The following is a 23,839-nucleotide window of genomic DNA, read 5'->3' on the forward strand; positions in this document are numbered from 1 at the left end:
AGTGTACTAAAAATAAACTAAGGGTCATCTGATTGAAAGGCTTCACCTCTGTCTCACACTCCAGCTCTTTTCTTGGAAGAGAAGAAACCATTTCAAAAAATTATGAAGGGAGCAGCAAAGGGCTGTTTTGTACATTCATTACATTCACAGTGAGGGAAATGTTCTGTCCTGTCCATATCAGTGTACCTAATATGAAATCATTAATTCCATACCTGCTAGCTTTTTTAGTAAAACTATATTAAAATTAAAAGTAAAACTTACAGTATTTGTTTCGACCTGTAAACGTGGTTAACATACATTAGATTAGATTGATTTTTATTAAATAAGTGCTACACAATACCTGTCATAACTAAGCATCTTCTTCTTTTTTTTTTTCTAGAGCCCCAGCAGCTACTATTCATGAGTGTCTGGAATATGTTCCTGGCATTTCACCTACACTCTCTCCAATCCTTCCAAGAAACTCACAAAGCAGGTATTATTACCAACAAGAGACCAGACACCCTGAGAATTTACACTCCTTCCCCAAGACCACACAATTATAATTGATGATGTTGCCACTTGTACCAAAGTCCATCTGGCTTCAAAGCCTGCTCTCTCCCCATTCAACAAAATGTCTCTCTGCCCTTACTTTTTTTTCCCTTCAGGGCTTTTTCTTGAACTTCTCTTCCTCACAATAGTTAAATCATCCATTTAAAGATGTCAGACAACCTCCGTGTTCTAAGGTGAGTTGTCAGATCTCATTTGGTTCACTTTGTCTACCACTTATCCTTTGTTTATTCATTCTTCTTGTAACCTCTTTCTTTTCCAAAGCTGAGGGTAGATAAAACTAGCTATTTCAATAATAACAAAAATATATACCATTTGAGGAGAAAATATTTGTATATTCTTTGTTAGTGTTGAATATGCAATAAAGTTGTAAAAATAGAAGAATGTTAACTACTGTAGCAAAATTAATAAACCCAGTTTTCCTGAGTTGAATCCATGCTGACTGTCAAATCTGTCTCTTTAGTATCCTATCTTAAAATGCTCTTCCAATTAATCCTACATATTCATGGGCATAATCCCAAGAGCAGGGTAATCTTTTCTTGTTCCCCATGTTAGTCTGACAACTCATTCAGTCACCGTTGCCAAAGCCTAAAATCTCCCACAAGAAGCCAAACTGCCTGTCATCATTTTTATCCAGGCTGAGATTTCCCTCCATGCCTGAAATACCAGCTTGTCTGTTTTGCATCCACTTTAGAATTAAAATAAGGAAAATGTTATGAATCTTTTCCCAAAATCTCTCCCATATTAAAATTTACATTCTTGCAGAAGTGCAGGCTCAGTCCTGCATTTATTACTATCCTAAGAATCTTTGTTTTCTTCGGATTTTACAATACCTTCAGACATTCAATCTGTGAGGAAAAGAAAATCGTATTTTCTGTTACTAGAATGTATTCATTCTTTTCTTATGAAAATGACTGCATGTGTGCACTTCTCTCTCTACTAAACCATTCATACAAAAGGCTGAAGTTAAAATCATGCTCCTTCACCACTGAGGCTGTGATTTGCTATCATTTTCTCAGTTATGCACAATCTAACTTCACTCTCTTACTACAACTTATTCTTAGTCCTTTCATCCTCTCTTTCCCTGCTTATATAGAATGCAGCCAAGCTCAAATGTTGTGCTTTTCCTCATTTTTGTCTACATTGTCCTGTGATTCTTAGAGCAACCTCCTCACTTTCATCTTGCAATTTCAATTTTTCTTAATCAAAAACTTGACTACTTAAATATTAGCCCGCCTAAGTGAAAAACATCTTTCACCTTCATTAGCTATTCATATTCATTCATCTGTAAGAAAAATACTTTTAAAACTCTGCATTACACAAAGAGATAACAATAAACATCCAAGTATTTACATGTATGATCTGTTCTGTAGAATCTCACAATAAAAATAACTTCATATATACATATGATTCACCCTTCACAATATTTATTTTTGAGGATAAAAGAAAATAATGTTAGTCTTATATGTTAATCATAAAAAATACATGTTTAATGACAGGAAAACAGCAAGTCATTTTTTCTAGTTCTTTAAAAATATTTTAATCGTGCAAAATCACCATAATGTACTCTAGCACAATGCTAAAATGTTACCTAAGACAGAGTGGCTTTTATTAGTTTTACAGGATGTATATTTGGCAATAGTTATTAAAAATAATTACTCAAAAGGAACTCTATTATTTTAGAAACAATATTTTAAAATACAGCAGTAAGCAACAGAAACTATTGCTCTTTATACATTTTTGGCATAACACTGCCATACGGTTACAGAATTATAAAATAAGTATTTTATAGTACCATACAGATCCAGAAACTGGTTACAACTTCTACCACATACACATGGTATTGGTACTAACGAACATGCACAGCATTCTGTAATTCATACTGCAGTTGAATACAGAGCACAGAGAAGGCCCAGTGGCCACTGGAGAATCAGAGCTTATGTTATAAGTAAAACACACATCTTTGTAACAATCGTAGGCATTTTCCTGAAATATTTAAAATACAAGGGACACAATAGTTTCCAAAATGACATGATCTGCCGTCCTTCTTCTTAGATAATACTAAAAAAGATTACCTTACATAGGAAACAACTGAAAGCCCTTTTTGAAAACAGGAGGAAAATGCTTGTCAAAGGACCTAACATTTTGCTCTCATTTGTTTCTCACAATTATAATGCCACACAATTAATACGCTGTCAACTCTTGACAGTGTGGAAGTTACTTCACTCACAAACCACCTATCACTGAGTCTCTCTTATCTGCAGCCAGTCCATCAATTTAACTTGTAAAACTACCAACTGTTGCTACACACAGGCAAAGGAATTAAACTTGGTAGCTGATCATTTGATTACATCTATCAGTCTACTGGAGGGCTTCAACGCAGAGTAGGTGGAATTCGTGGTTCAAATCAGAGTATTAATGGGATCTGTTTGCACACCAATACCTGATCTCCTTGGCACAAATACAGAGCTGATTCTTAAAACATGTCCCCACAATGAAGCTTTTCTTAATCATTCGTCACCTGTTTCCAATAATTCTGGCACTTACACAAACTTATCAAGGGTTATGTCTTTATTTCTGTGGTGAGTTTCCTGTTGCTGTTTCTAGACTTTTATTTCATTTGTATTTTATTTTTCTTCACATGAAACAAAATCTGTTAGCACTGGGGGAAAAAATTTCATTTGACTAATGAGTGCAGAATGTAAATGTTTCTTAGTACCAAAACTTATTATATATCTAATTTTTCTAGTTAATGTAAATTGTTACACAAACTATAATTTAAAAAGTAAAACTATGAAAAACCCTAAAGCTTAAGTATTTTTAGAAAAAAAAGGTATTTTAGCACAGTAAGTGACCATTACTGCCTTTTCTCTGAATCATTTTATAAAAAGAGATTTTATATTAATATACAGCTATGAATGAACAACTTCCCTAACTTTTTAAATTAAATAAATAGGGGTGAGGGGAAAAAATTCATATTTCAATGTTTCCCAAGATCGTTAAGATATAACTACAATTTACTAGTGCCCAACTGCTCACAATTTTCTAAATAACTACAAAATAAATAAATTATAGCAGGTATTTTCTGAGAACTGATACCCATCAAAATTGTGTATGGAGTCCATGATGGCCCATCCTCCCCAGAAGTCAGAGCTCACAGTGCCCAACACCCTCGTTATCCAGAGGAGAATCTGAGGACCCATCATGCCAGTGGAGAAGGGTGGAGCCCAGCACTGGCGCCACTTTCCTGAGACGCCCACACTGATTCTTGTCCCTTCTCCCTCTCTGAACTCTACTTCCAGCCAGTTCGGTTCATAACACAAAACATTTAATTGTATTCTCTACATGAAAACTTTAATTCAGGAAAATAAACATATTAAGAGGTTATTTCCCTCAAATAACTGAAACAATAAACTCCACAACAGAATAGGAAAAAAAATGACAAAGAACACTCTCTGTGATCTAGGGGAAATGCAAGAACAGTGCTTCTAAAATGATTGTAATGAGACTACAGCATAAAAGTTTTTCAAATTAGTTTCAGATTTCTCCAACTGCCTACTGGAATTAAACTTTTAATAATTTCTCTAATATAATTCTATTTCTGCATCCACCTACATCGAAGAAGAAGCAAAACATAAATATTATTTGTAGTAACTAAGGAATGTTTAAAATGAAAATTATAGTATGCAGCTAAACTACAAAAAGCATAAATAAATATAACAGACAGTATAGTTAGTCTTTCTTACTCTAAACACTTTTTGTCAAATGTTACACATTGTTGAATATCATGGTGAGTACACTTCTTGATAAACTGATGCTATTGTCCCAAACAGCAACTTCTCCAAAATGATAAAGCACCAACTAAATGTCATTAAAAGAACTGATATTCATGGTTTAGAAAGTTCCCAATGATGAGATTTTATAATGGAGTAAAAATGTAAACTTCTGAATGAAAACCATTTACATTTGTTAAGGCACATCTGGATACCTCCATTCATTCATATTTATAGCTATATTATTATTCATTTCAATAATAAGGGATTTCTAAAAACACATTCTGTCCCTGAACACAATCTGCTGGGTGTGTTGGATAACTAGAATGCAGAAGGAGCAGGGTAGTACTCACTGTCACCGTAGAGATTAGCCGCACAAATATGTTCCTGTAATAAACAGTACAAAACTCAAAAAGAAGCCAGCAAATGTACACTCCTAATTTTCTAGATCCTACATTGACCCAGGCCATTTTTCTCTACAACTTCACCTACATTCAATGATTCTAGCGTGTCTAAATACAGCCTACCTTATACTCAACGCATATACCCCAAATGAGAGAGGGGAATATCCTAAGTGGAAAGCAAAATAGAAATCTTCAAAAACATTCCTACAACAGAGGATCGCCACTCACCCCAAACAGACATTAAAGACCTGTAGATGTAGTTATAATCAAGCAAGATCAAGAATATCCTTTGTATCTTAGATTAGAAAACAAAGCTTTAGAAGAGCCTCAATTATAGTTTAAAAAATGCTTGATTACTCAGTATGGATGAATACTCAACCATAACTCTATTATAAACTTGAAAATTTAATATTAAAACAATTAACCAAATATTCTCCCCCCATTGGTTAAACCAATTTTTGACCATTCAATGTTGAGGTTCATTTACTACTCTGATTTTTCAAAGACTAACTCAGATGTAATACTGTACTGTTTTTCCTTTCCACCACATCATACTTTCACTCAGATTAAAGTACAAAACTAGAAGCAGGGTAGGTAATTTTATATGACAAAATATGAAACAATGACTATGACAGGCATTATGGTATTTTCATATGTTTATATTTTTAATACTTAGCAAAAAAATACTTAGAACTTCTCTAGTAACTCCTGAGTGGTAGATTTTATTTTCTCATTGAAGCTGGAAAAAAGTAGTCCCAAAACCTAAATTCAAAATAAAACTATACAACATAATTTTTGAGTTGACAACTAGACTTGATTTAGAGAAAGTAAACGTATTTTCACCTCTATCATTATTCTTTTGAATTTCTTATGAGATCGAGAATGAAAATGTATAATGGTACAATATTCTTCATGTTATAAACTCTTTCTCTACTGTACAGAAATATATCTTATAACTATATGTCACTTTACAGTATTTCAAAATAGTTTCAGATAATCTCCTTTGATATATGAAAGCACAAAATATTAGAAATGTTCTAGACTAGTCGAGCGATATAACATCTATTTGCCATGAAATGCAAGTGAGTATTTTATCAATAGCCAATATTTAGTATCCTTGCACTCCACAGTACAACGATAAAGACTATGTATTTGTAAAGATTCAGCAATATTTTTAGCTATTTGGTCATGCTTCACTGCATTTTTTGTAACAGCTTCTCAATGAATTTCTGCAAGCATATCATAGTTTTTAAAAATACAAAACATAGGAGTCAAACCCAGAGAACTGTTTCATATATAAGACACACATAAATACATATCTATAGATCTTAAAAAACTAATATACAAAGCATTAATAGAAAAAATTTCTAGACACTCAATGTTTATCTCCAAAAGGAATGATATCCTTTTACTTGTTCTCCACTGAATGATTATCTAAGTTATTTAGGGATTAAATGTAAGAAACATAATATTATATGTGAATATGCATTTAAAAACACCATAGTGGAAGAAGGCCACTATTTAAGATGGATGCCAGAAGTTTTCCCCTTGAGACTAAATATTCTCAAATTTAATGGTACAATCTAATCAAAATCCCTAAGTAGGAATAATATTCTAAAAGTTAAATTGCTAAATGAAATGCTTTTACTCATAAGGGCTCTAATATACTACAATTTCTAAGTAATTCAAATTACATTCATTGATTTTAGTATCTGGTAACTTTATTAATATCATAGTATCTGGTCACAATCTTTTACTATGATGCATTTAGAAAGTTGTCTGAACACTTTATCATGTATATAAAATTGGTAAGTTATTTTGAATTAAATTATTTGTGTTTCTACAATTCAGCCTAATTTGACAATCGCTTCTCATCCTCTAAACCCTGTAGAACTATTTACTGAGCTCTATGGACACAGCTACAAGCACCACGTAAGAGTGTCCATGTTTTTCTTGCATGTAAAGCAGAAATTGAAATGCAAAAGCAGATTTCCAAATCCTAATACTTACTCACAGAACACTAGGAAAGCAAAAACTGGCATATTATGGGAACTAAAAACGAGAAAGTGTTCTATACTATACTTATTGGAACACAATGCACAACAAAAGTGCTACTGAGATTCATATAAAAAATTAGAGTTAAGCAACTGGCATGTTTCATGTAAACTTCAAAGCAGTAAAATCATATTTCTAGAGGCATACTATACGTGTGATTATTTTCAAGAAATCCACTGCAGAAAATGTGGATCAATAGAGGCAACAGAAAATGATACGTGATATGAAGTAGGACATATTACAAATTTCCTAGGGGATTAAAGTGAATAGAACTTTTCTTAAAAGCCTAACAAAAAAGTTAATTCCTTTCTAAAGGAAATAAAGTAGAAATGTTTCATCTATTCATTTCTTTAACTATATTTGTATGTATGCTTTGAAGTTCTTATCACAGTGTTTTTTGATTTGTAATAATAATTAGTAATAATATAGAAAACAAAATTAATTGTTCTTAACCAGTGCTACGTAATATATTAAGTGCTTACTAGAGTTGCATATATGGACTTTTAAATTTGTTCTCAATTTTGAAGTTTGATAACTTAGAGATGCACAAAACTATACTTTTTAAAAAATACATTTGGGCTAAGCAACATTACTAATTTCATAATCCATAGAACACTGACATATTCACAGTTTAAGGGACTACTGTCTTGTTCACAGTGCAAGTGGCATGCCTTTTAAAAAGGAATTTCTTATTTAATTCTTTAGTCATTTACATTCAGAATCAACCATCAAATTTATATGGAACAGCTATAGAGAGTAAAGTTCTTGTCTTGAACTTTTCAATCAAATTTGTTTTTAAGCACTTAATTCTGAAAACAGTTATTAATTTAAACAAAGCAAAATCTTCAAGTCATACAAGTAGAAGTCCCACTCTGTTCCATGTAGATTTCAATATAGATCATCCTAATGTGTACAGTGGTCCCTTGATATCTGTAGGGGGTTGGTTCCAGGACCCTCTGCAGTTACCAAAATCTAGGAATGCTCAAGTCCCTTATGTAAAATACTTTAAATCATCTCTAAATTACTTACAATACCTAATACATACAATATAAATGCTATGTCAATAGTTGTTATACTGTATTGTTTAGGGAATAATGACAAATAAAAGGACTGCACATATTTAGTAGAGATGTAACCATCCATTTTTTCCAACAAATATTTTCAATCTGTGGTTGGTTGAATCCACAGATGCTGGGCCCCTGAATATGGAGGGCCAACTACATTAGAAACACACATGCTAGCTGAAAAAGATGGTGGCTTAAGGGTAAGCATGGAAGGAGGTAAGGAGGTGAGGACAGCAGGACTGATAGATAAGCTGGGGAGGTCAGAGCTCCACAAGGACATCCATTTCACTTATCAGAATCTAAAAATAAACACGTTGAGGTACTGGAATCAAAGAATCCAAATTAGTTTCTGAACACATTTGAAAAGATCAAACTCTCACAGTTAAAAAAAAAAATTAATCAGCCAGGCACGGTGGCTCATGCCTGTAATCCCAGCACTTTGCGAGGCCAAGGCGGGCGGATCATGAGGTCAGGAGTTCAAGACCAGCCTGACCAACATGGTGAAACCCCATCTCTGCTAAAAATACAAAAATCAGCTAGGCGTGGTGGCGCGCGCCTGTAATCCCAGCTACTCAGGAGGCTGAGGCAGGAGAATCGTTTGAACCCTGGAGGCAGAGGTTGCAGTGAGCCGAGATCATGCCACTGCACTCCAGCTTGGGCAACAGAGTGAGACTCTGTCTCAAAAAATAATAAAAAAATAAAATAAAGTAAAATAAATCCATAAATCAGGTAAAAGTGTAGCAATCCAATGAAATTATCCTCTTGATTTCCCTCATGTAGACTATAATGTCTCAAAAGAATGTATTTCGTATACCAAATACTACATGGTAATTTCTAGATACTCTGAAAATATTCTCAAAGTAATTATGATACATAAAATTTGAAAATTCACATCCTAAAAGCATTACAGAATACATTCATTTATTGGGTCTTATCTTAAATTTCCTTATTAGATATTCAATTCATTGTCATCCAAAATAAAAAAACAAACAACAAAATGCTTATGACAGAAGTCACAAACAGATGGCTAAAATTTGAAATTGACCTCGTCTCTGTTCTTTAGGATAAATGATACAGTATTTTTTTCCTCTCTAACCTAAACTGGCTTATGGGTTTTCTGATAATTCACTGTACTAGTACAACATCATGGCAATTTGTATTTCCAGGATTTTCACTGTCTTGGTTATGATTTCCACCTTCTTCGTTATTTTCAGGAGATACACGCTCCTTTTTTTCTGTGGGAGTCATAACTGTTTTCTCAGGTTGAGAATTCACGTTCTCAGCATTACTGTCCTTCTCTGTATTTCTTGGCTTGGCATCTTCATTGCTGGGCTCTGGGCTGGGCCTGTCTGTCTCTTCCACAGGCTCTTTTGGTGCCACTTTTTTTTCTTCAGCTGTTTTGCTATTTAAATGAACAGCTGAGGAGGAATTTTTGGAGTCCTTGGCTTTTCTGTGCGTAGAAGTTTGACTGTTATGACTGGAGGCGAGAGGGGAAGACATTTTCTGGGCTTTGCTTCCCTCCGACTGTTCTTTTCGAGGCGGTCCCCAGATAAAGTTCTCTGAAGGCGTGTAGTGTTTCTGGGCGAACCGCAGGAGCTTTCTCCTTTCTCTTCTGTCTCTAATTGTATAAACAAAATACTCTAGAGCACTCTGCTTAATATTGGGAATAGTATTCTCCACAAGGGCTTCATGAAGAATAAATTTTACAAGAGGAGATTTAAAACTTTCATATCCAAGCTCACCAAGGCTTTTAAGAATACGAGTGATTCTTAAATAGTTGTGCTGGGACCTGGAAGAGAGGATTGAATAAAATGAGTAGGGGAAATCAGGTGTAGGACGGCAGGAGAATGAAAACTATTGGGAAAATATTTTTTATGGAAATGTAAGCCATGGAAATATGCCGTGTAATGACTTTAATGCCATATTTGATACCATTAAGAATAAACCAGAGGGTATTAAATCCTTAGGCCACAATATAATGTCAATCTATGTGAAAGTCCAATGTATAAAGTAAACTTCCCTTGTCTGTTGAGTTCTTCCTATTAGAAAAATATTTAGGTTTAAATTTATTACCACTGTTAAATTGTTGTTTATTGCTGAAAATACACTGAAGATGAATGATCTAACAGAGCATTTATTTGCACCAACATCAATGTACTGTACTCATCACAGGTAACCATTGCTAAACATAAACGCATTAGCTAACAGCTGACTGGTGCAATTTATAGTGCCAGCTGATCAGCAAAATCCACCATGTAAGCCAACTCATAAGGATGGCAGCAAAAACCACTCTACTTTGCTAAAACAGTTCTGACAAAGGATACAAAACTGACTTATTTAGCAGAGCATAGTTTCACAGTTAAGAGCATGGGCTTTGGAGTCAGACCTGAGTTCACACCCTGGCTCTGTAACTCAGCAGCTAAGTGAAACTATGTTTCTCTATGTCTCAATATCCTCATCTGTAAAATGGGGAAAAGTGCCCACAACTTACAGGACTGTTGTAAGAATCAAATGAGATGATATACATGCTGGGTATATACAATTCAATAAGTACCAGATACTATTTAAAACTATTAGTATTATTCAAAGATATGAGATTAGGGACCACCATATTTGTACCTATCCCAACTTAATCTAATTTTCTTCAATCTCTGGTCATTCTCTCCTCCTCTTTCCCTATGTGATAATTTTTTTTTTTTTTTTTTTTGAGACGGAGTCTCGCTCTGTCGCCCAGGCTGGAGTGCAGTGGCGCAATGTCGGCTCACTGCAAGCTCCGCCTCCCGGGTTCACGCCATTCTCCTGCCTCAGCCTCTCCGAGTAGCTGGGACTACAGGCGCCCGTCACTATGCCCGGCTAATTTTTTGTATTTTTAGTAGAGACGGGGTTTCACCGTGGTCTCGATCTCCTGACCTATCTGATAATTTTAAATCTTATTTCTAATGGCCTTGATTCCAAGGGTACATTTTCCCCCAGATTACACTAACATCTTTCCTCTCTATCACAAAACTAATGCCATTACTGGATGTTTTCCAAATCTATTTTGTCACAATTCATAATGTAACTCCCCAAACTCACTCAGCTCAATCTTTGCTTTATTACACATGCCTGGTCAAATTCTAAAAGGATCATCAGCCACATGTATTAATCATAGGTGTTGTCAGCCACCCAGGTATTTATTTACCCAATATTGCCACATAACCATAACCATCACTTATTTCTAACTTCCTAAAGCCTGTTTTATATCTCAGACACGGAACTTTCTGCAAACATTAGATATACCTGTCCTAGCTTCCAAAAATGCTTAAAGATTTTACTTTGAAATAATTAGCAAATTACTTGGGAAGCACGGAGAAAGATGTTGATGAATTAAGGGATGGCAGGGTATGGTTCCATGGTCTTATGTTTCAATGAGAAAGTTTCTTTGGACAAAACAAAAAGCTTAGTGATTCAGACTAACCAAACACTGGAAAAGCTAAGCCCAACAGTTCATCATCTTCATCTTTCTGGATGTTTACTAAAAAATTATTGTCTTAACATTCAACTCTGAAGCCCAGAGGGTAAAATGCAGCACAGATGTCTCAGTTTTATACATCTGTATTTTTAAATAGGAAGTAACACTCTTGAGACGATACAAATTTGGGTACAGTTAAGACAATGTGTCACTAACAGCAGGAGCAACTTAGTTGTTACATTCCTATGGAGTTTGCATACTCTACATACTTAGTGACAAAACCCTTGGGCAATTCTGCCTCATATGTCTATGAGAAAAAGATGTATAAAAAGGTGGAAGAATTTTTTTTTTTTAAAAAGAGGAACTCTATGACTAAACAAAATTTACTATATTTGCAACAGTTCAATTTTATATAGCCAATCTTAGATGAATGCTGAAGTTAAAATTTCTGTACACATTTACTATATCTATATATTCTCCGATTAAAAATATTTACACAACAGCATAAAAAGGAAAAAAACTTGGGTTAAAAAATGATGATGAGGATCCTAGAACAAAACTACAAAATAAAGCAATTGGGTGTTTCAGTATAATTTGTAATAAATGTCATAGTGAAAGACTAAAAGGTATAGAAGAGAGTGGCTAAAATCCTTATAGTGTATAAACCATCTTAGGGTTACACAATAGGCAAAAGAAAGAAGCTGAGGTTCCAGACAGAGGTTAAGGGTAGCAAATAGTGTTGAAATTGCAGGACGTCTAGGTAGGTAAAGAGAGAAGACGTACAAGGTGAGAACCAGGAAACAAAATAAAAGTTAAAAGGCACCCCAGAGTCTAAATATGACTCAAGTAATCCAAGTTGATTACAAACAAAATTGAAAACACCTCTTAGTGGTTGGTCCATATATTTGTACTCTCATGTCTGAAAATATTTTGCCTCTTTTAGTCAGGGTCACTTGTTCACTCAATGTTATTTTATTTTACTTTTGATTCAATATTTTTCCTCTGCTTAGCTACTATAAATATATTGAGTTCTCTGCCCACTCTAAACTACTCAAGATGCTATATACATTAAAATACAAATAAGTTATGACATTTAAGAATAAGTCAGAAAAGGACCCAATTGAAGAAGAAAATAGAGTAGGTGTTTTCATAGAACCCTCTATCATTTGTTCAAATCTAGTCAGTAAAGATTTTTTGCAACTAAACTAGAGAAGAAACAGCATGTTTTCTGGCAGATTGTAAGGCAGTTAATTCACAGCTGGAAAAGCTCTATGCTGACAATAGGTGGCAGAAAGAAAGGATGGGGCAGAGGAGTGAGAAGTGACTTAGTTCAGGCTCCCTTCCCCTGCCTCAACCCTGGAAATCGTTTAATTAAAGCCTTAAAAAGAGACTCTGTTTCCACCTATAAATCAGAGGATATGATAACAAAACTCCAAGGAGGATTTAAGCTGAAGACCATATTTTGTTCAACATTTATTCATTCAATAAAAATTTACTAAGCAAGATTTCTATTCCAACCAAAATAACAAGTTTGAGGTATCTAAAATGATAGTCGTTAAGTACATGAAACATGAGGTACTATCAAATCCTTTCAAAAGATTTACTTTTACTTTTGCTGTCTTTTGTGTCAATAGGCTGCTTGCATGTAGCTCTTTCACAGTGTAATGTAAGTGTTTAGAAACTCTGTCCAGAGCTAGCTACCTGTATTGCTTAGGTAGAGGTATATATACCTATGCCTTAAGTGCCCTACATAAGTCAAATTTAACATGAGTTATGAGTTAATGGGTCTTCTAGTCAGGAATATAAAGCTTTGTGCCCATATCTTTAGTGTTTTAGTACAAACTACCATTTTAATATCATTGATTATAAGTAATAAAGTAAAAAGAAGGCTTAACACTAGTATTTATACCCATCTTACCAAAGCAAGATGAAAGTTCTATAAAAACACACACAAAAAATACTTAACTGATGCACAAAATGTAGACTGCTATGGCCAAAGGGAAATTGCTTAGTTTTAACTTTTTTGCTCTTAGTACTTGCTCAGTTTAGCTAATTATAATATGCTTAAAAGTACTTTAAAGCTGGTGGCTGTATAGGCCAGCATTCATAAATAATTCAGCTATGATTAGTTTAAATGTAACTATAATTAGTTAAAATTTAACTATAATTAAAAAGAAAATAGACAGTGAATATGAAGAAAATGTCAAGAAAAATAAACTTTGGTTATGAGTATTAACAAAAGTTATAAATATCCAACCAAATGAATACAGCAAAACAATTCCAAATAAACTATGTTAAAATGTTCTTAATAAGTTTTGGGACTTATTACCCAAAAATGAGTTTTTGTTTTTTACCTTAATAGTGAAGACAAGCGTAATTTTCTCTGTCTTTTAGTAAAAAGTATGGGTCCATCTCATTCTTATAAAATGATTTTTATACATCATAGGCTTAATACATGAATTTAATCTTAAGAAGGCATCATGCTTAGAAACAGATTGTGCCCCAAGAAGCTTACAGCCTACAAGAAGGAATACACAGAATTGTACACAAGCAATAACAATAAACTCAAAGAAATGTGGTGTAAGGAGGAGGGAGAGAGGCAACATTTGGCTGTGGGCAATAGGAAGGTTTCAGGGAGAAACAGATCTGAAGCTGAATAGCTGCGTTTCTACCTAGAATTTTGTTCCTTTTTGTTGTTTTGTTTTAGAATGTGGTACAGGAATGTAATGCATTTCAGACTAGCTTTTTAATCCAAATGCCTGGGCCCATCTCATCTGCTAGTTGTTCCTGCGTTTCATAGAGAACTCTGTCCAAGGGAAAATAACTGTGCTGGCCCCTGATTTATCACAGGGGCTTTACTTACTCATTCAGGTGCTGAAATCTTTCCTGCCAGTTAACAGCCCGAGCAACATTTCCAGTTTTATCAGTCAGTTTTATTCCAAAAAATTCTAGCATCATTTTATAAGCCAGGAGGAATCTTCTAATTGCTTCTTTTGTTTTTTTGAATTCCTAATATAAAAAATGAAAAAAGTAAGCTGAAATGATTCAGTAGCTACAAGGACAGTGAAATAGCAATATTATTTGGCCACCCTGTATAAAATGAAATGAGCTTGCATTACCTCAATTTCATATGTAGTTAGTTCTTTAGCATAGAAGTTCAAGCCTTGTTCTCTCAGGGGGAAAAGCCTATTTATTTAAAAAAATAAAATTTTTCTATTAACGTTGTCTGGAAAACATACGTGATTAAATAGGACATGGTTCAAGATAGATAATATGTAACTGACCATTGAATGTAAGTGTGGTTGTGCTCCAGTTTTTCATAATCTCCTTTCCATTTACTTAGAACTTCTTCAATGTAAACACCTAAATAGTAAATATTTAAAAATGAACCAGGCATTTCAAACATTGTGAAGGCATTTTAAGATTCGAATCACTTGAGGTTAATATGAAAACTTGTTTAAATTTAATAATAGCACACAAGAATAATGCTTTTAAAAAGATGAATATCCTATGCCCATATATTCAGTTATGTGATAAATCTAATTAAAAAAATTAATAACACCTCAAATTGCAGAAGGCTTTGTTGGGCAATGTACTCTAAAGCAGAGCTTGGCAAACTGTGGCCTGCCAGCTGTTTTGTAAATAAAGTTTTATTGGAATACAGCCATGCACATTCATTTATGTACTGTCTATGGCAGTTTTTGTACTACAGTAGCAGAGCTGTGTAGTTGCAATACAGACCCACTGTCCCCCAAAGCCTAAAATATTCACTATTTGCCCCTGTACAGAAAAAGTTTGCCAATCCCACTCCTAGGAGTTATATAGTTCTTTAAATGCTAGATTGGATCAAAATGAAATGCATCCTAGGGAAAAAGAAAGAAAGTGGAGTACAAATAGAAGAAAAGGAATGAAGAAAGAGAAAACAAAGGAGAAGGAAAAGGAGAAAAGAAAAATGTAGGAAAAAGTTGTAAGTGCTTACTACATGCTGTGCCCATTTTACACAGAGTGCACATTATCCAGCTTAGTCTTAACAGAATGCTCCCAGTGTCATGATCCTCATTTTAACAATGAAGAAACTGGGATATTTGTTCAAAGTTACACGCTAGTAAAAAAATAAATCTTAGAGTGCAACGTAGGTCTTTCTGGTTCCAAGAAGTAAGCCCTTTTCACCCCGTCCACTTTTCCCCTACAAGAACTCACAAAAACAAAATCCTCCTGTTACTAAGTCTGTCAAGGTCCTTACAATTGACTAGCCGTTTAGTCAATCTTGTAGAAAAAAAACATAGCAATATAATATTTCTCCAAACATAACTCATCTCATTCTTGTTTCCTCCAGAGATCCCAGTTTCTAGAAGAGGCCCACTCTCGGAAGGTTTGGTAAAAAGATGTTCTGAATCATAATGTTGGCTTTATTGGCAATGTTGAAACCATTTACCTCTGTCATTTTCCATTTGTTTTCCTTTCCAACTACCACTCCCCCTGCCTGAGAAGTAAATGCCACTGCAAGATTATGCTTACTGGCAAGTAGTGTGTGTGTGCGTGTGTGCGAATGTGTGTATACTAGGGAGGAAAGTGAGCTGATATAATTTATATAATAAACTAGGATAACATTTTATCTGACCTTAGCTAAAACTTCTGACCCCCACCAATCATAAGATTTCAAAATAAACTTTGTAATAAAGATTACCAAAAATTCAATATATTGCTTGAAGTTACTTTTTAAATTAATATTCACAAAATAAATTCCCTAGTAGAAAAAAAATAGAGTTAAATACTATCATAGCTTCATGTTCAATATTTTTAATATGTGAAGGCATTCCTTTAGGAAAATTGTATGAAATTCAAATCAGACTCAAATTAACAACCTATCATTGCATTTCTTCCAAATATTTTTCTACACCAAGTCCTAACAAAATGAATAATTTAGCCAATATTTTTCCATTAGTAAATAAAGCAGCACATTGCTATCATTAGTAAATATAACTGTGCAATTTTATCTAGAGGTTTCACTCCGCATCACAGCAGACTTTCAGGACACCAGAAAGTTAAAGACAAGTAGATCTGGCCATGTCAACAGTGTTCTCAAATATTAACTCCCAACTGATAGGTCTGTCGGTACATAGTACTGGGACTCCCTCCTCCCAAACTCCATCCAGGCTTTAGACGTCTTGCCTCGAGTTAGTTCACCAAAGAATTCAAGGTCCTGCCACTTGAAAGCCTTGCAGTCTATCTCCTTCATTCCGTGACTCACACTGCTGTGGAACTGGCTCAGTTTCCACTGAGAGCAAATAGCAGAAGCCAGGGAAGTCTGACGACCTCACACAGAAAAGCGCTCTTGGGAGAGAAGCCAGCTTTGCTAGGGTGACCTGGATAAAATTAGGATGACCACCATGAACCACAGCATGATGCCTCAATGAAATATGCAATGTTGTGGTCATATTACCATAGCAGCTGCATCTTCTCACTATGGGTTTGGAAAATATCCTAGGAGGGCAATTGCAGAGTTGGGAAGGAGACAAGTGTATTTGGCAGAGCTGGATGGAGATCTACTGTATCTGCAGTTCCCTTCCCAGAATATTGGAACTCCAAACAGGGATTGCTGTAGATTCCTGATACTGAATCTGAAAACTGACAGGAAAGATAATTCTAAATACAAACAGCACTTTTCAATCACATGCTAAATAGTTTTCAGCTATGGCACAATGGAAAGAACAGTGGACTCTAGAACCTGCAATCGAGTGACCTAAGCTTTAAGTCCTAGTGACCGAATCTTTGAGATGAGAAAGCTGAATTTGATCTTCTCTATTGTTCCTTAATAACCTAAAATTCTGTGGTTCTATACATCACCTCTGTCTTCCTGTCACAAAAATTGTCCCTACTATCTTTCAGATAATAGCAATGTAAATAAGGAAGATACCATTAATCCATAGCTTTTCCTCCAGAATTTACCAAGAGGACACATTAGACTGCATAGCAAAGTAAATCCAATCAATGAAACAAACCACAAAATAAACAAAGAATAACCAAGTGTATGTGATTATTTAAAGTGCAATTTATCAAGTAGTATGTTACTCACCATCTGGCTTGAATGGAATTTTATTCTTATAAAAACGAAGATTGCTCAAATCATTTTGATATCGGATATCTTTGAAGTTCTGCTAAAGGAAAAAATAAATCAATCTCCAGCACATAGAAATACAGTAAAGGTACAAGGACCCTTCATGCATATTTTCTCAGTGGCACCATAAACATTTAAAAACAGAAGGAAAATAGTTTACATTTTAAAACATAGCATTCTATACTCTTACTGGGTACTGGTGTCGGTACTTGTACAAATCCCTCGCAGCATAAAAACTTCTCTTTGGTTTGGCAGTTGCTTCAGTGGAATCACCACCCTAAAATAAAAGGTGAAACTCTGTTTACATGTTGACGCAAGATAATTTCACAAAGAAATTTCCAGAACAAACTTAATAAGGAAGATCCATAAAGAAAGCCTGAAAATTGTCAATCTGTCCAGATTAATGAAAATATTATAAATGTTCCTTTAATAACGCTTACTAGCAATATTTCTTAGCATCCTATTTTTCTTATTTGAACCAATAACATTTGTCCTAAGATATATTACTGAATAAAACACTTTATTATTAACCAAGAACCTAAGAGGCCAATGTTATGGTTCAATATCCATCAAAAATAGAACTCAAAAAGGAATTCAAGACATTTATTTACCAGATGATTATGCAAGTGATTCTATGATAAAACTTATTTTAGAATATTTTACATAATACTAAGACTGTGTTAAGATACTAAATCAATTCTACAAAGAAAATTGTCATTAAATTTGCAACATTTAGCTGCACTTGGAAGTCAGGTAATGTTTATGAAAAGAAAGGATTTTAAAACAAACTAGCTTTCTAAACTCCATCCTTTATAACACCATGACAAGTACACAAAGGCATGAATAATCATCTGTTCACTGAATGATAATACAATGTGATATAAACATTTAAAATATATACACACAAAGCAATAAAATGCTCTTAAATGGAATGATGTCCGATTGAAACAACTTATATGTGGTTGTTTACTCATACTATTCAAACTCTTAAGCAAAATTCCTATAACCACGAACTGATTTTTAAAGTATAAGATGTGAGTTAAAATAATCGATTTGCATTCCCTATAGGTACTATTATAATGTATGAGAAAGTGCTGACGACAATCATGAAAAAGAAAAACTTCAGACCTTTAAGAGTCATTAAAAGCTTTGCCCCAAATTCTTTTCTCCTCAACCCCTGTCCTCCATCTGTGTTGACAGATTGGCGTCCTCTAAGTAATTTTCACACATTTTTGAAGTGGTGTGATTCTCACTATTACTACAAGTACCGAGTTACTTCAACATCAAGTCTTCTGATGCTTAACATTAGTTACGCTGTCATGTTACATAAGCAAGGAAAAGCTTGAATTCTGGTCCTTGCCGCACGTTTCAAAATAGCTCTGCCTAGCAAGTTTCTGAATCTATTTAGCCTGAGATACAACCATATGAATCATCATCCTACATTTGTATAGAAGGCACTCTCCATTTACAAAGCACTTACATATATAGTGAATAGACAACAAATAGGGTTGACAGTCAAAAGGCATTATTTCATTTGATTCTTAAAACACACCTGACAGTTAATTAGTGTTTCCATCTTAGAAACAAGATATCAGGGGCTTAGAGAAGTTGCACACCACCCAGAGTCCAGTGACAGTGCGACAGCAAGAATCCCAGGCTCTGGGTTCCAAGTCCAGGTCTGAATCAATCTCAGTCACACTAAAAAATGAAGGATATATGGAAACCTTGGTGTAGTATCAGTAGCCCAAGACTTGGAGTCAGAAGACTAGGAATCTTAACGCTGCTTACTTGTTGTTTGTGAGGCCTTAAGCAAATCATTTAGCTGAATCTTAGTTTTATCATCTCTGAAATAAAGATGACTCAAGCCCTACCTATTTCTCAGGATTATCATGTCTGTGTCCTGCCAGCATCTGCTCCTGCTCTTCCAACCCCTATTCCCTTTGGACTCTACCCAGACCCCTTTCACCTGCTCAGACAAGGATTCTGTTGTTCAATATTGTTCCTCTTTCCTGGATCATCAAAATTTCCCTCTCTTCTGGATCTCAAACAAACATGCTGTAGTATCTTTAATCTGAAATATACAAAACATTTCTTGACCCAAGCCTACCATCAATTACAGATCCATATATCTACTCCTTTTTTATAGCAGATCACCACCAAAGAATTGCCCATACTTTCTGTCTCCTTCTCTTCTTTCCCCATTTCCCCCTAACTCACCTCAATCAGGCTTTTGTCCTCAGCACTCCAACAAATAGTTCTTGTGAACTTCACCAATAAATCTCCATCTTGCCAAACCATTTCTTAATGTTCACCTCAGGTGACCTCCCACCAGAACTGGGCCAATTAAAGCATCCCTCCTTCCTGAAACACGTCAGTATTTGGCTTACAGGATACTATACTTTTTTAGTTTACTTTCTGTCTCATTGGGCCCCCCTTGTCGGCCTCCTTTTTCGCCTCCTCCTCCTCTTCACACCCTCTAAATGGAGAGGTGCCTAAGGTCCTCATTCGTCATCACTCCTTGATAACCCCTTATCTTCCTATGCCTTTAAATACCATTGATCTCAGATGCTGAGGACTCTAGTCCTGGACTAAGTCTCCACTCTTAGATGTAATTTAACTACCCAACAAATGATTAACTACCCAACAACTTTACTTGGATGTGTAATAGGATATCAAACTCAAGAGAATCTTTGATTTAACCTCCATAGCTGCATTCTCCCTAGACTTCCCTGTCTTGGTTAATGTCACCATCATTTGCTCAATATTCAGAGGGACTAGGATGATGCAATGAAAGTGGTGTGAAGGAGTCAGTCTGGGATATGCTTTAAAAGTAGCTCCAGTATTACCTGCAAGTGGATTGACTCTGAGGAACAGACAACAAACAGGGTTGACAGTCAAAAGGCAAAATTGAAAAGCAGATTTTTGGGGGAAGTCAGATGGTGATACTACCAAGAAAAATTAATCATTAAAAGGGAATAGGGAGGGCTGGTGTAGTCTACTAGTTACTGGGGTTGCAATTAACTGACTGAACATTATTAAAATGTTTTATATAGATGGACCTGGTTAGTCGGATTGAATCCTAGCGGGTGTTTTTTGATATTCCAAATTTCTGTAGGAGGTTACTTAATTGGGAGACAAACGGAAGGGGAAAACATGAGAATGCAGCATCTAATAATTTAATAAGATTGAATTAGCAATGCAAAACAACAGCGGCAAACCAGACACGGGCAGATGGAAATTCAGAATTCCACAGGTCCAAGGCGCTGATAACAGTGATAGACAGACTTGGGTTTGCATCATCCTCTCCCTCAATGATCTTGGGCAAGTTTTCCTTTCTCTCTAAGCCTCAGTTTTCTCTAAAATGGAGACCACACAGCAAACACCCACCCCAAAATTGTTTAGCACAGAGCCTGCACTGAGTTTATGATTTCCTCCTTACCTAAATAGAGTTGATCATCAAGATGGCTGAGGCAGCGTTAGCTGTAATATTTAGGTTATGATTCCCCCAAAACCCTGTGGTCACATTGGACTTTGGGCTCCGTTTTCCTAATCTTCATTGCCCCTAGCTGATGAAGAGAAGGGTCTAATGCGGAGCGGCAAACCTGAACCACCTCCAGGATGCACACTTCTTCAAGGGGTCAGCTACATATTTCCTCCTTTTTCAAGTTCCTGATTATTTTCAGTCCATCAGAGGTTAAGGGGATTACTTATCTCTTGACTAACCCCTCCTCCAAGCTGTATTAGTCAAACGGTTCAAACAGAGTTGGATCAACAAGTCTTCTGGTGAAATAAGATTCGTGAACAATGCCCTGAATCCTAGGTTGAAAGGCCTGAGTTGGGCAGAACAGTGACGTATGAACTTCATATGGGGGCCTACACTTCTGACGGCTTAGACCCCACTGTAGGGGAGAGCGCTGGCTGCCTGCACTTGTAGCCCCACCTTATTCTGAGTAATTTTTTTTCTTTCTTTTTCTTTTTTTTTTTTTTTACCAATAACACACACTAGAGGGGTTGTCACAATCCTCTATTTTTAGACAGGTTCCTCCCACCCCACCTTCGCATAATCCAGCTGCGCTGCAGAGGCAAAGAAAATACCCATTCAAGTTGGGTTCTGCCTTGAGGGACTTCCCCGCCGTGCCCTCGGCCAGGCCCCAGGCCGGCAGTGGGAGGGTCCGGCGCTTTGGGCTCCTGCAGGCCCCCGGGCTCCACCGGGAGACAGGTCAGCCGCGGCGCGGAGGGGTCGGGTCGCAGTGGCGAGCAGCCACCTGGCGCCCCTGCCCTCCGAGCGCGAGGGCGGCTTGGCACTTGCCCCTCTGGGGTGCCGGGGCGCCCCAGCCCGACCCGAGGCCACCGCTGGGCCGCGTACCTGCTCGGCGCCCGCCGCCTCGGCGTCCTCGTCCGGTGCGGGGCTGGCGCGGGGCCGCCCGCCGGCTTGCTCCGGGGGCTGCGCGGGCTGCTCGGGCTCCTGCCCCGGGCCCTCGCTGCCGCCGCCCGGCCCTGGCTCCTCGGGCTCGGACTCCGAGTCGGTCTGCCAGGTGGAGTCGCAGTCCTCCACGGTGGTGGGCTCGCGGAAGCTGACCCCGCCGAGCAGGTTGCCCATTGAAGAGGCGGCGGCGGGCGCGGAGCTGCGGGGCTGCGGGGCGCGGGCTGAGGCAGGCGCTCTAGGGCCCGGGCATGGCCGCGGCGAGGGCGCTGGGCGGCAGCCTAAGCGCGCCCGCCCCGCACTGCCTCAGCGCGGCGAGCGGCGAACAGGCACCCTCGCGGGGAGGAGCCGGCGGCCCCGGGACCGCCGCCGCGCGCGCCTGAACCCGCCCATCCGGCTCCTTCTCCTCCCCACAGGCGGGAGCTGCCGCCGGCCCAGATCCCCCAGGAGAGCCAACTGCGGCCCCCAGTCGAGCGCCGCCGGCCCCCGGCCGCGCCTCCCTTACACGTTCCTCCCCGGAACACCTGCTTTCACGCGGCCCCCGGCGGCCCCCGGAGTGGATCGGGGTCGGCTGCTACCCTCGCCGCCCGGAGTCGGGGGACGCCCTCCCGGGGCATCTCCCCCCTGAGCCGGATGAGGGATCCCGCCCAGCTCCGGGAGCTGAGGACTGGCGTGGACGTGGTGTCGAGGAGGTGTCACCGTCAGCAGGCGGGTCCTGTCTGCACCCCCTCCCCCTCTCCCTGGTCCAGAAGGAAGACACTTTAGCTGCAGCAGAGGACAAAAGCTGATGGTGCCGGGCACCATATAAACAGGAAATCCCAGCTGCCACAACTGTACTTAGGGCAGCCACCTACAGTCCTTGTGGGCTAGAAAAAGTCAGAGCTATCAGTCACCTCATCTAATGAGCGATCATCTTGTGAAACAAAAGGAACAGTAACAACTAGACCATCACATTGATTTGTGGGTAACCTTACACCCACTCCAAACTGGTGCTCTGAGTAGGCCAAAATCTCAGAATCCGTAGAACAGATGGGCTGTTTCTAAGGGAAGAAGCCTTGGCCCTTTGGTCTGTTCTGCAAATGAAAGGAGGAGGGAGAACTGTGTTATGGAAGTTCTGTTCTGTTCTGTTCTGTTCTGTTCTGTTCTGTCCTGTCCCTGTCCCTGTCCCTGTCCCTGTCCCTGTCCTGTCCTGTCCCGTCCTGTCCTGTCCCGTCCTCTTTTTGAGACAGTCTCCCTCTGTTGCCCAGGAGGCAGTGCAGAGGCGCGATCTCGGCTCACTGCAACCTCCGCCTCCTGGTTTCAAGCGATTCTTCTGCCTCAGCTTCCCGAGTAGCTGGGATTACAGGCATAAGCCTATAGAAGCACTTAAAGATAAGGTAGCATTATCAAATATGTGACCCAGAGAAAAGTGACTGTTGTAAAATGTGTCTTCTGACTTTCTAACTAGAAGGGAAGCCTCTTTGCAGGCAGCCCCCGTCTGAAAGTGGATCTATATTTACAGTGCTGTCAACTTGGTGGGTGCTCAGTAAACATTTGTTAAATATGGACTGAGAAAAATGAGCTAGATATTTGAAGATTAAACTGTTGAACTTGGAATGAATAGTTTCTTTTTAAATGTTTCATGATGAAGTAGGAAGCCAAATCATGTTAGATGGACTGTTTCTAAGGGAAGAATCAGGTAAACCGGCTGCCTATTCCATGGATAAATCAGGATTACCTAAGCTCTTCATGCACTGCAACAAGACATCTAGGCTGTGGCTCTGTCACTAATCAGTTTCTGACTTTAAGTAGATCACATGAACCTAAACTTCCTCATCTGTAAAATGAGACCAGATATCTGGGATCCCTTCCAGCTCTGACCTTCTGTGATCCTATGACTGGGAAAAGCTCTGAAACTAGTAAGAAATAGACACGGGATGCACAAAAAGACTTTTGGGACCGGGTGCGGTGGCTCACGCCTGTAATCCCAGCACTTTGGGAGGCTGAGGCGGGCAGATCACCTGAG

The 23,839-nt window shown here is 37.7% G+C and overlaps 1 protein-coding gene across 2 annotated transcripts; it reads right to left on the reverse strand.

Moving 5' to 3' along the window:
* Positions 1–1,947: 1,947 nt before the first annotated feature.
* OGFRL1 (opioid growth factor receptor like 1) lies at positions 1,948–22,137 on the reverse strand. Of its 2 annotated transcripts, none has more exons than XM_032153827.2 (7): positions 21,778–22,137; positions 17,602–17,688; positions 17,370–17,448; positions 14,578–14,656; positions 14,413–14,479; positions 14,157–14,302; positions 1,948–9,631 (listed from the first exon to the last, which is right to left on the reverse strand). In XM_032153827.2, exons 1-7 carry the CDS (start codon positions 22,009–22,011, stop codon positions 8,968–8,970), a joined length of 1,356 nt encoding a protein of 451 aa, XP_032009718.1. In that variant the 5' UTR covers positions 22,012–22,137; the 3' UTR covers positions 1,948–8,967. The 2 variants fall into 2 exon arrangements, with proteins under 2 accessions (XP_032009718.1, XP_032009709.1); XM_032153818.2 differs by having other exon boundaries at positions 17,370–17,451.
* Between the last annotated feature and the right edge of the window lie 1,702 nt (positions 22,138–23,839).

Source organism: Hylobates moloch, unplaced genomic scaffold (genome assembly GCF_009828535.3).
Source record: "Hylobates moloch isolate HMO894 unplaced genomic scaffold, HMol_V3 SCAFFOLD_2, whole genome shotgun sequence".
Lineage (NCBI taxonomy): Eukaryota > Metazoa > Chordata > Mammalia > Primates > Hylobatidae > Hylobates > Hylobates moloch.

What these genes read in the sequence shown, in the direction of transcription:
- OGFRL1 (XM_032153818.2), bottom strand. Translation starts at nt 22,011, where the DNA reads ATGGGCAACCTGCTCGGCGGGGTCAGCTTCCGCGAGCCCACCACCGTG. An exon ending in AGGCGGCGGGCGCCGAGCAG is followed by an intron (nt 17,689 to 21,777) that starts GTACGCGGCCCA and finishes CTTTTATTTTAG; the next exon opens with GGTGGTGATTCCACTGAAGC. An exon ending in AGTACCGACACCAGTACCCA is followed by an intron (nt 17,452 to 17,601) that starts GTAAGAGTATAG and finishes TTTTTCCTTTAG; the next exon opens with CAGAACTTCAAAGATATCCG.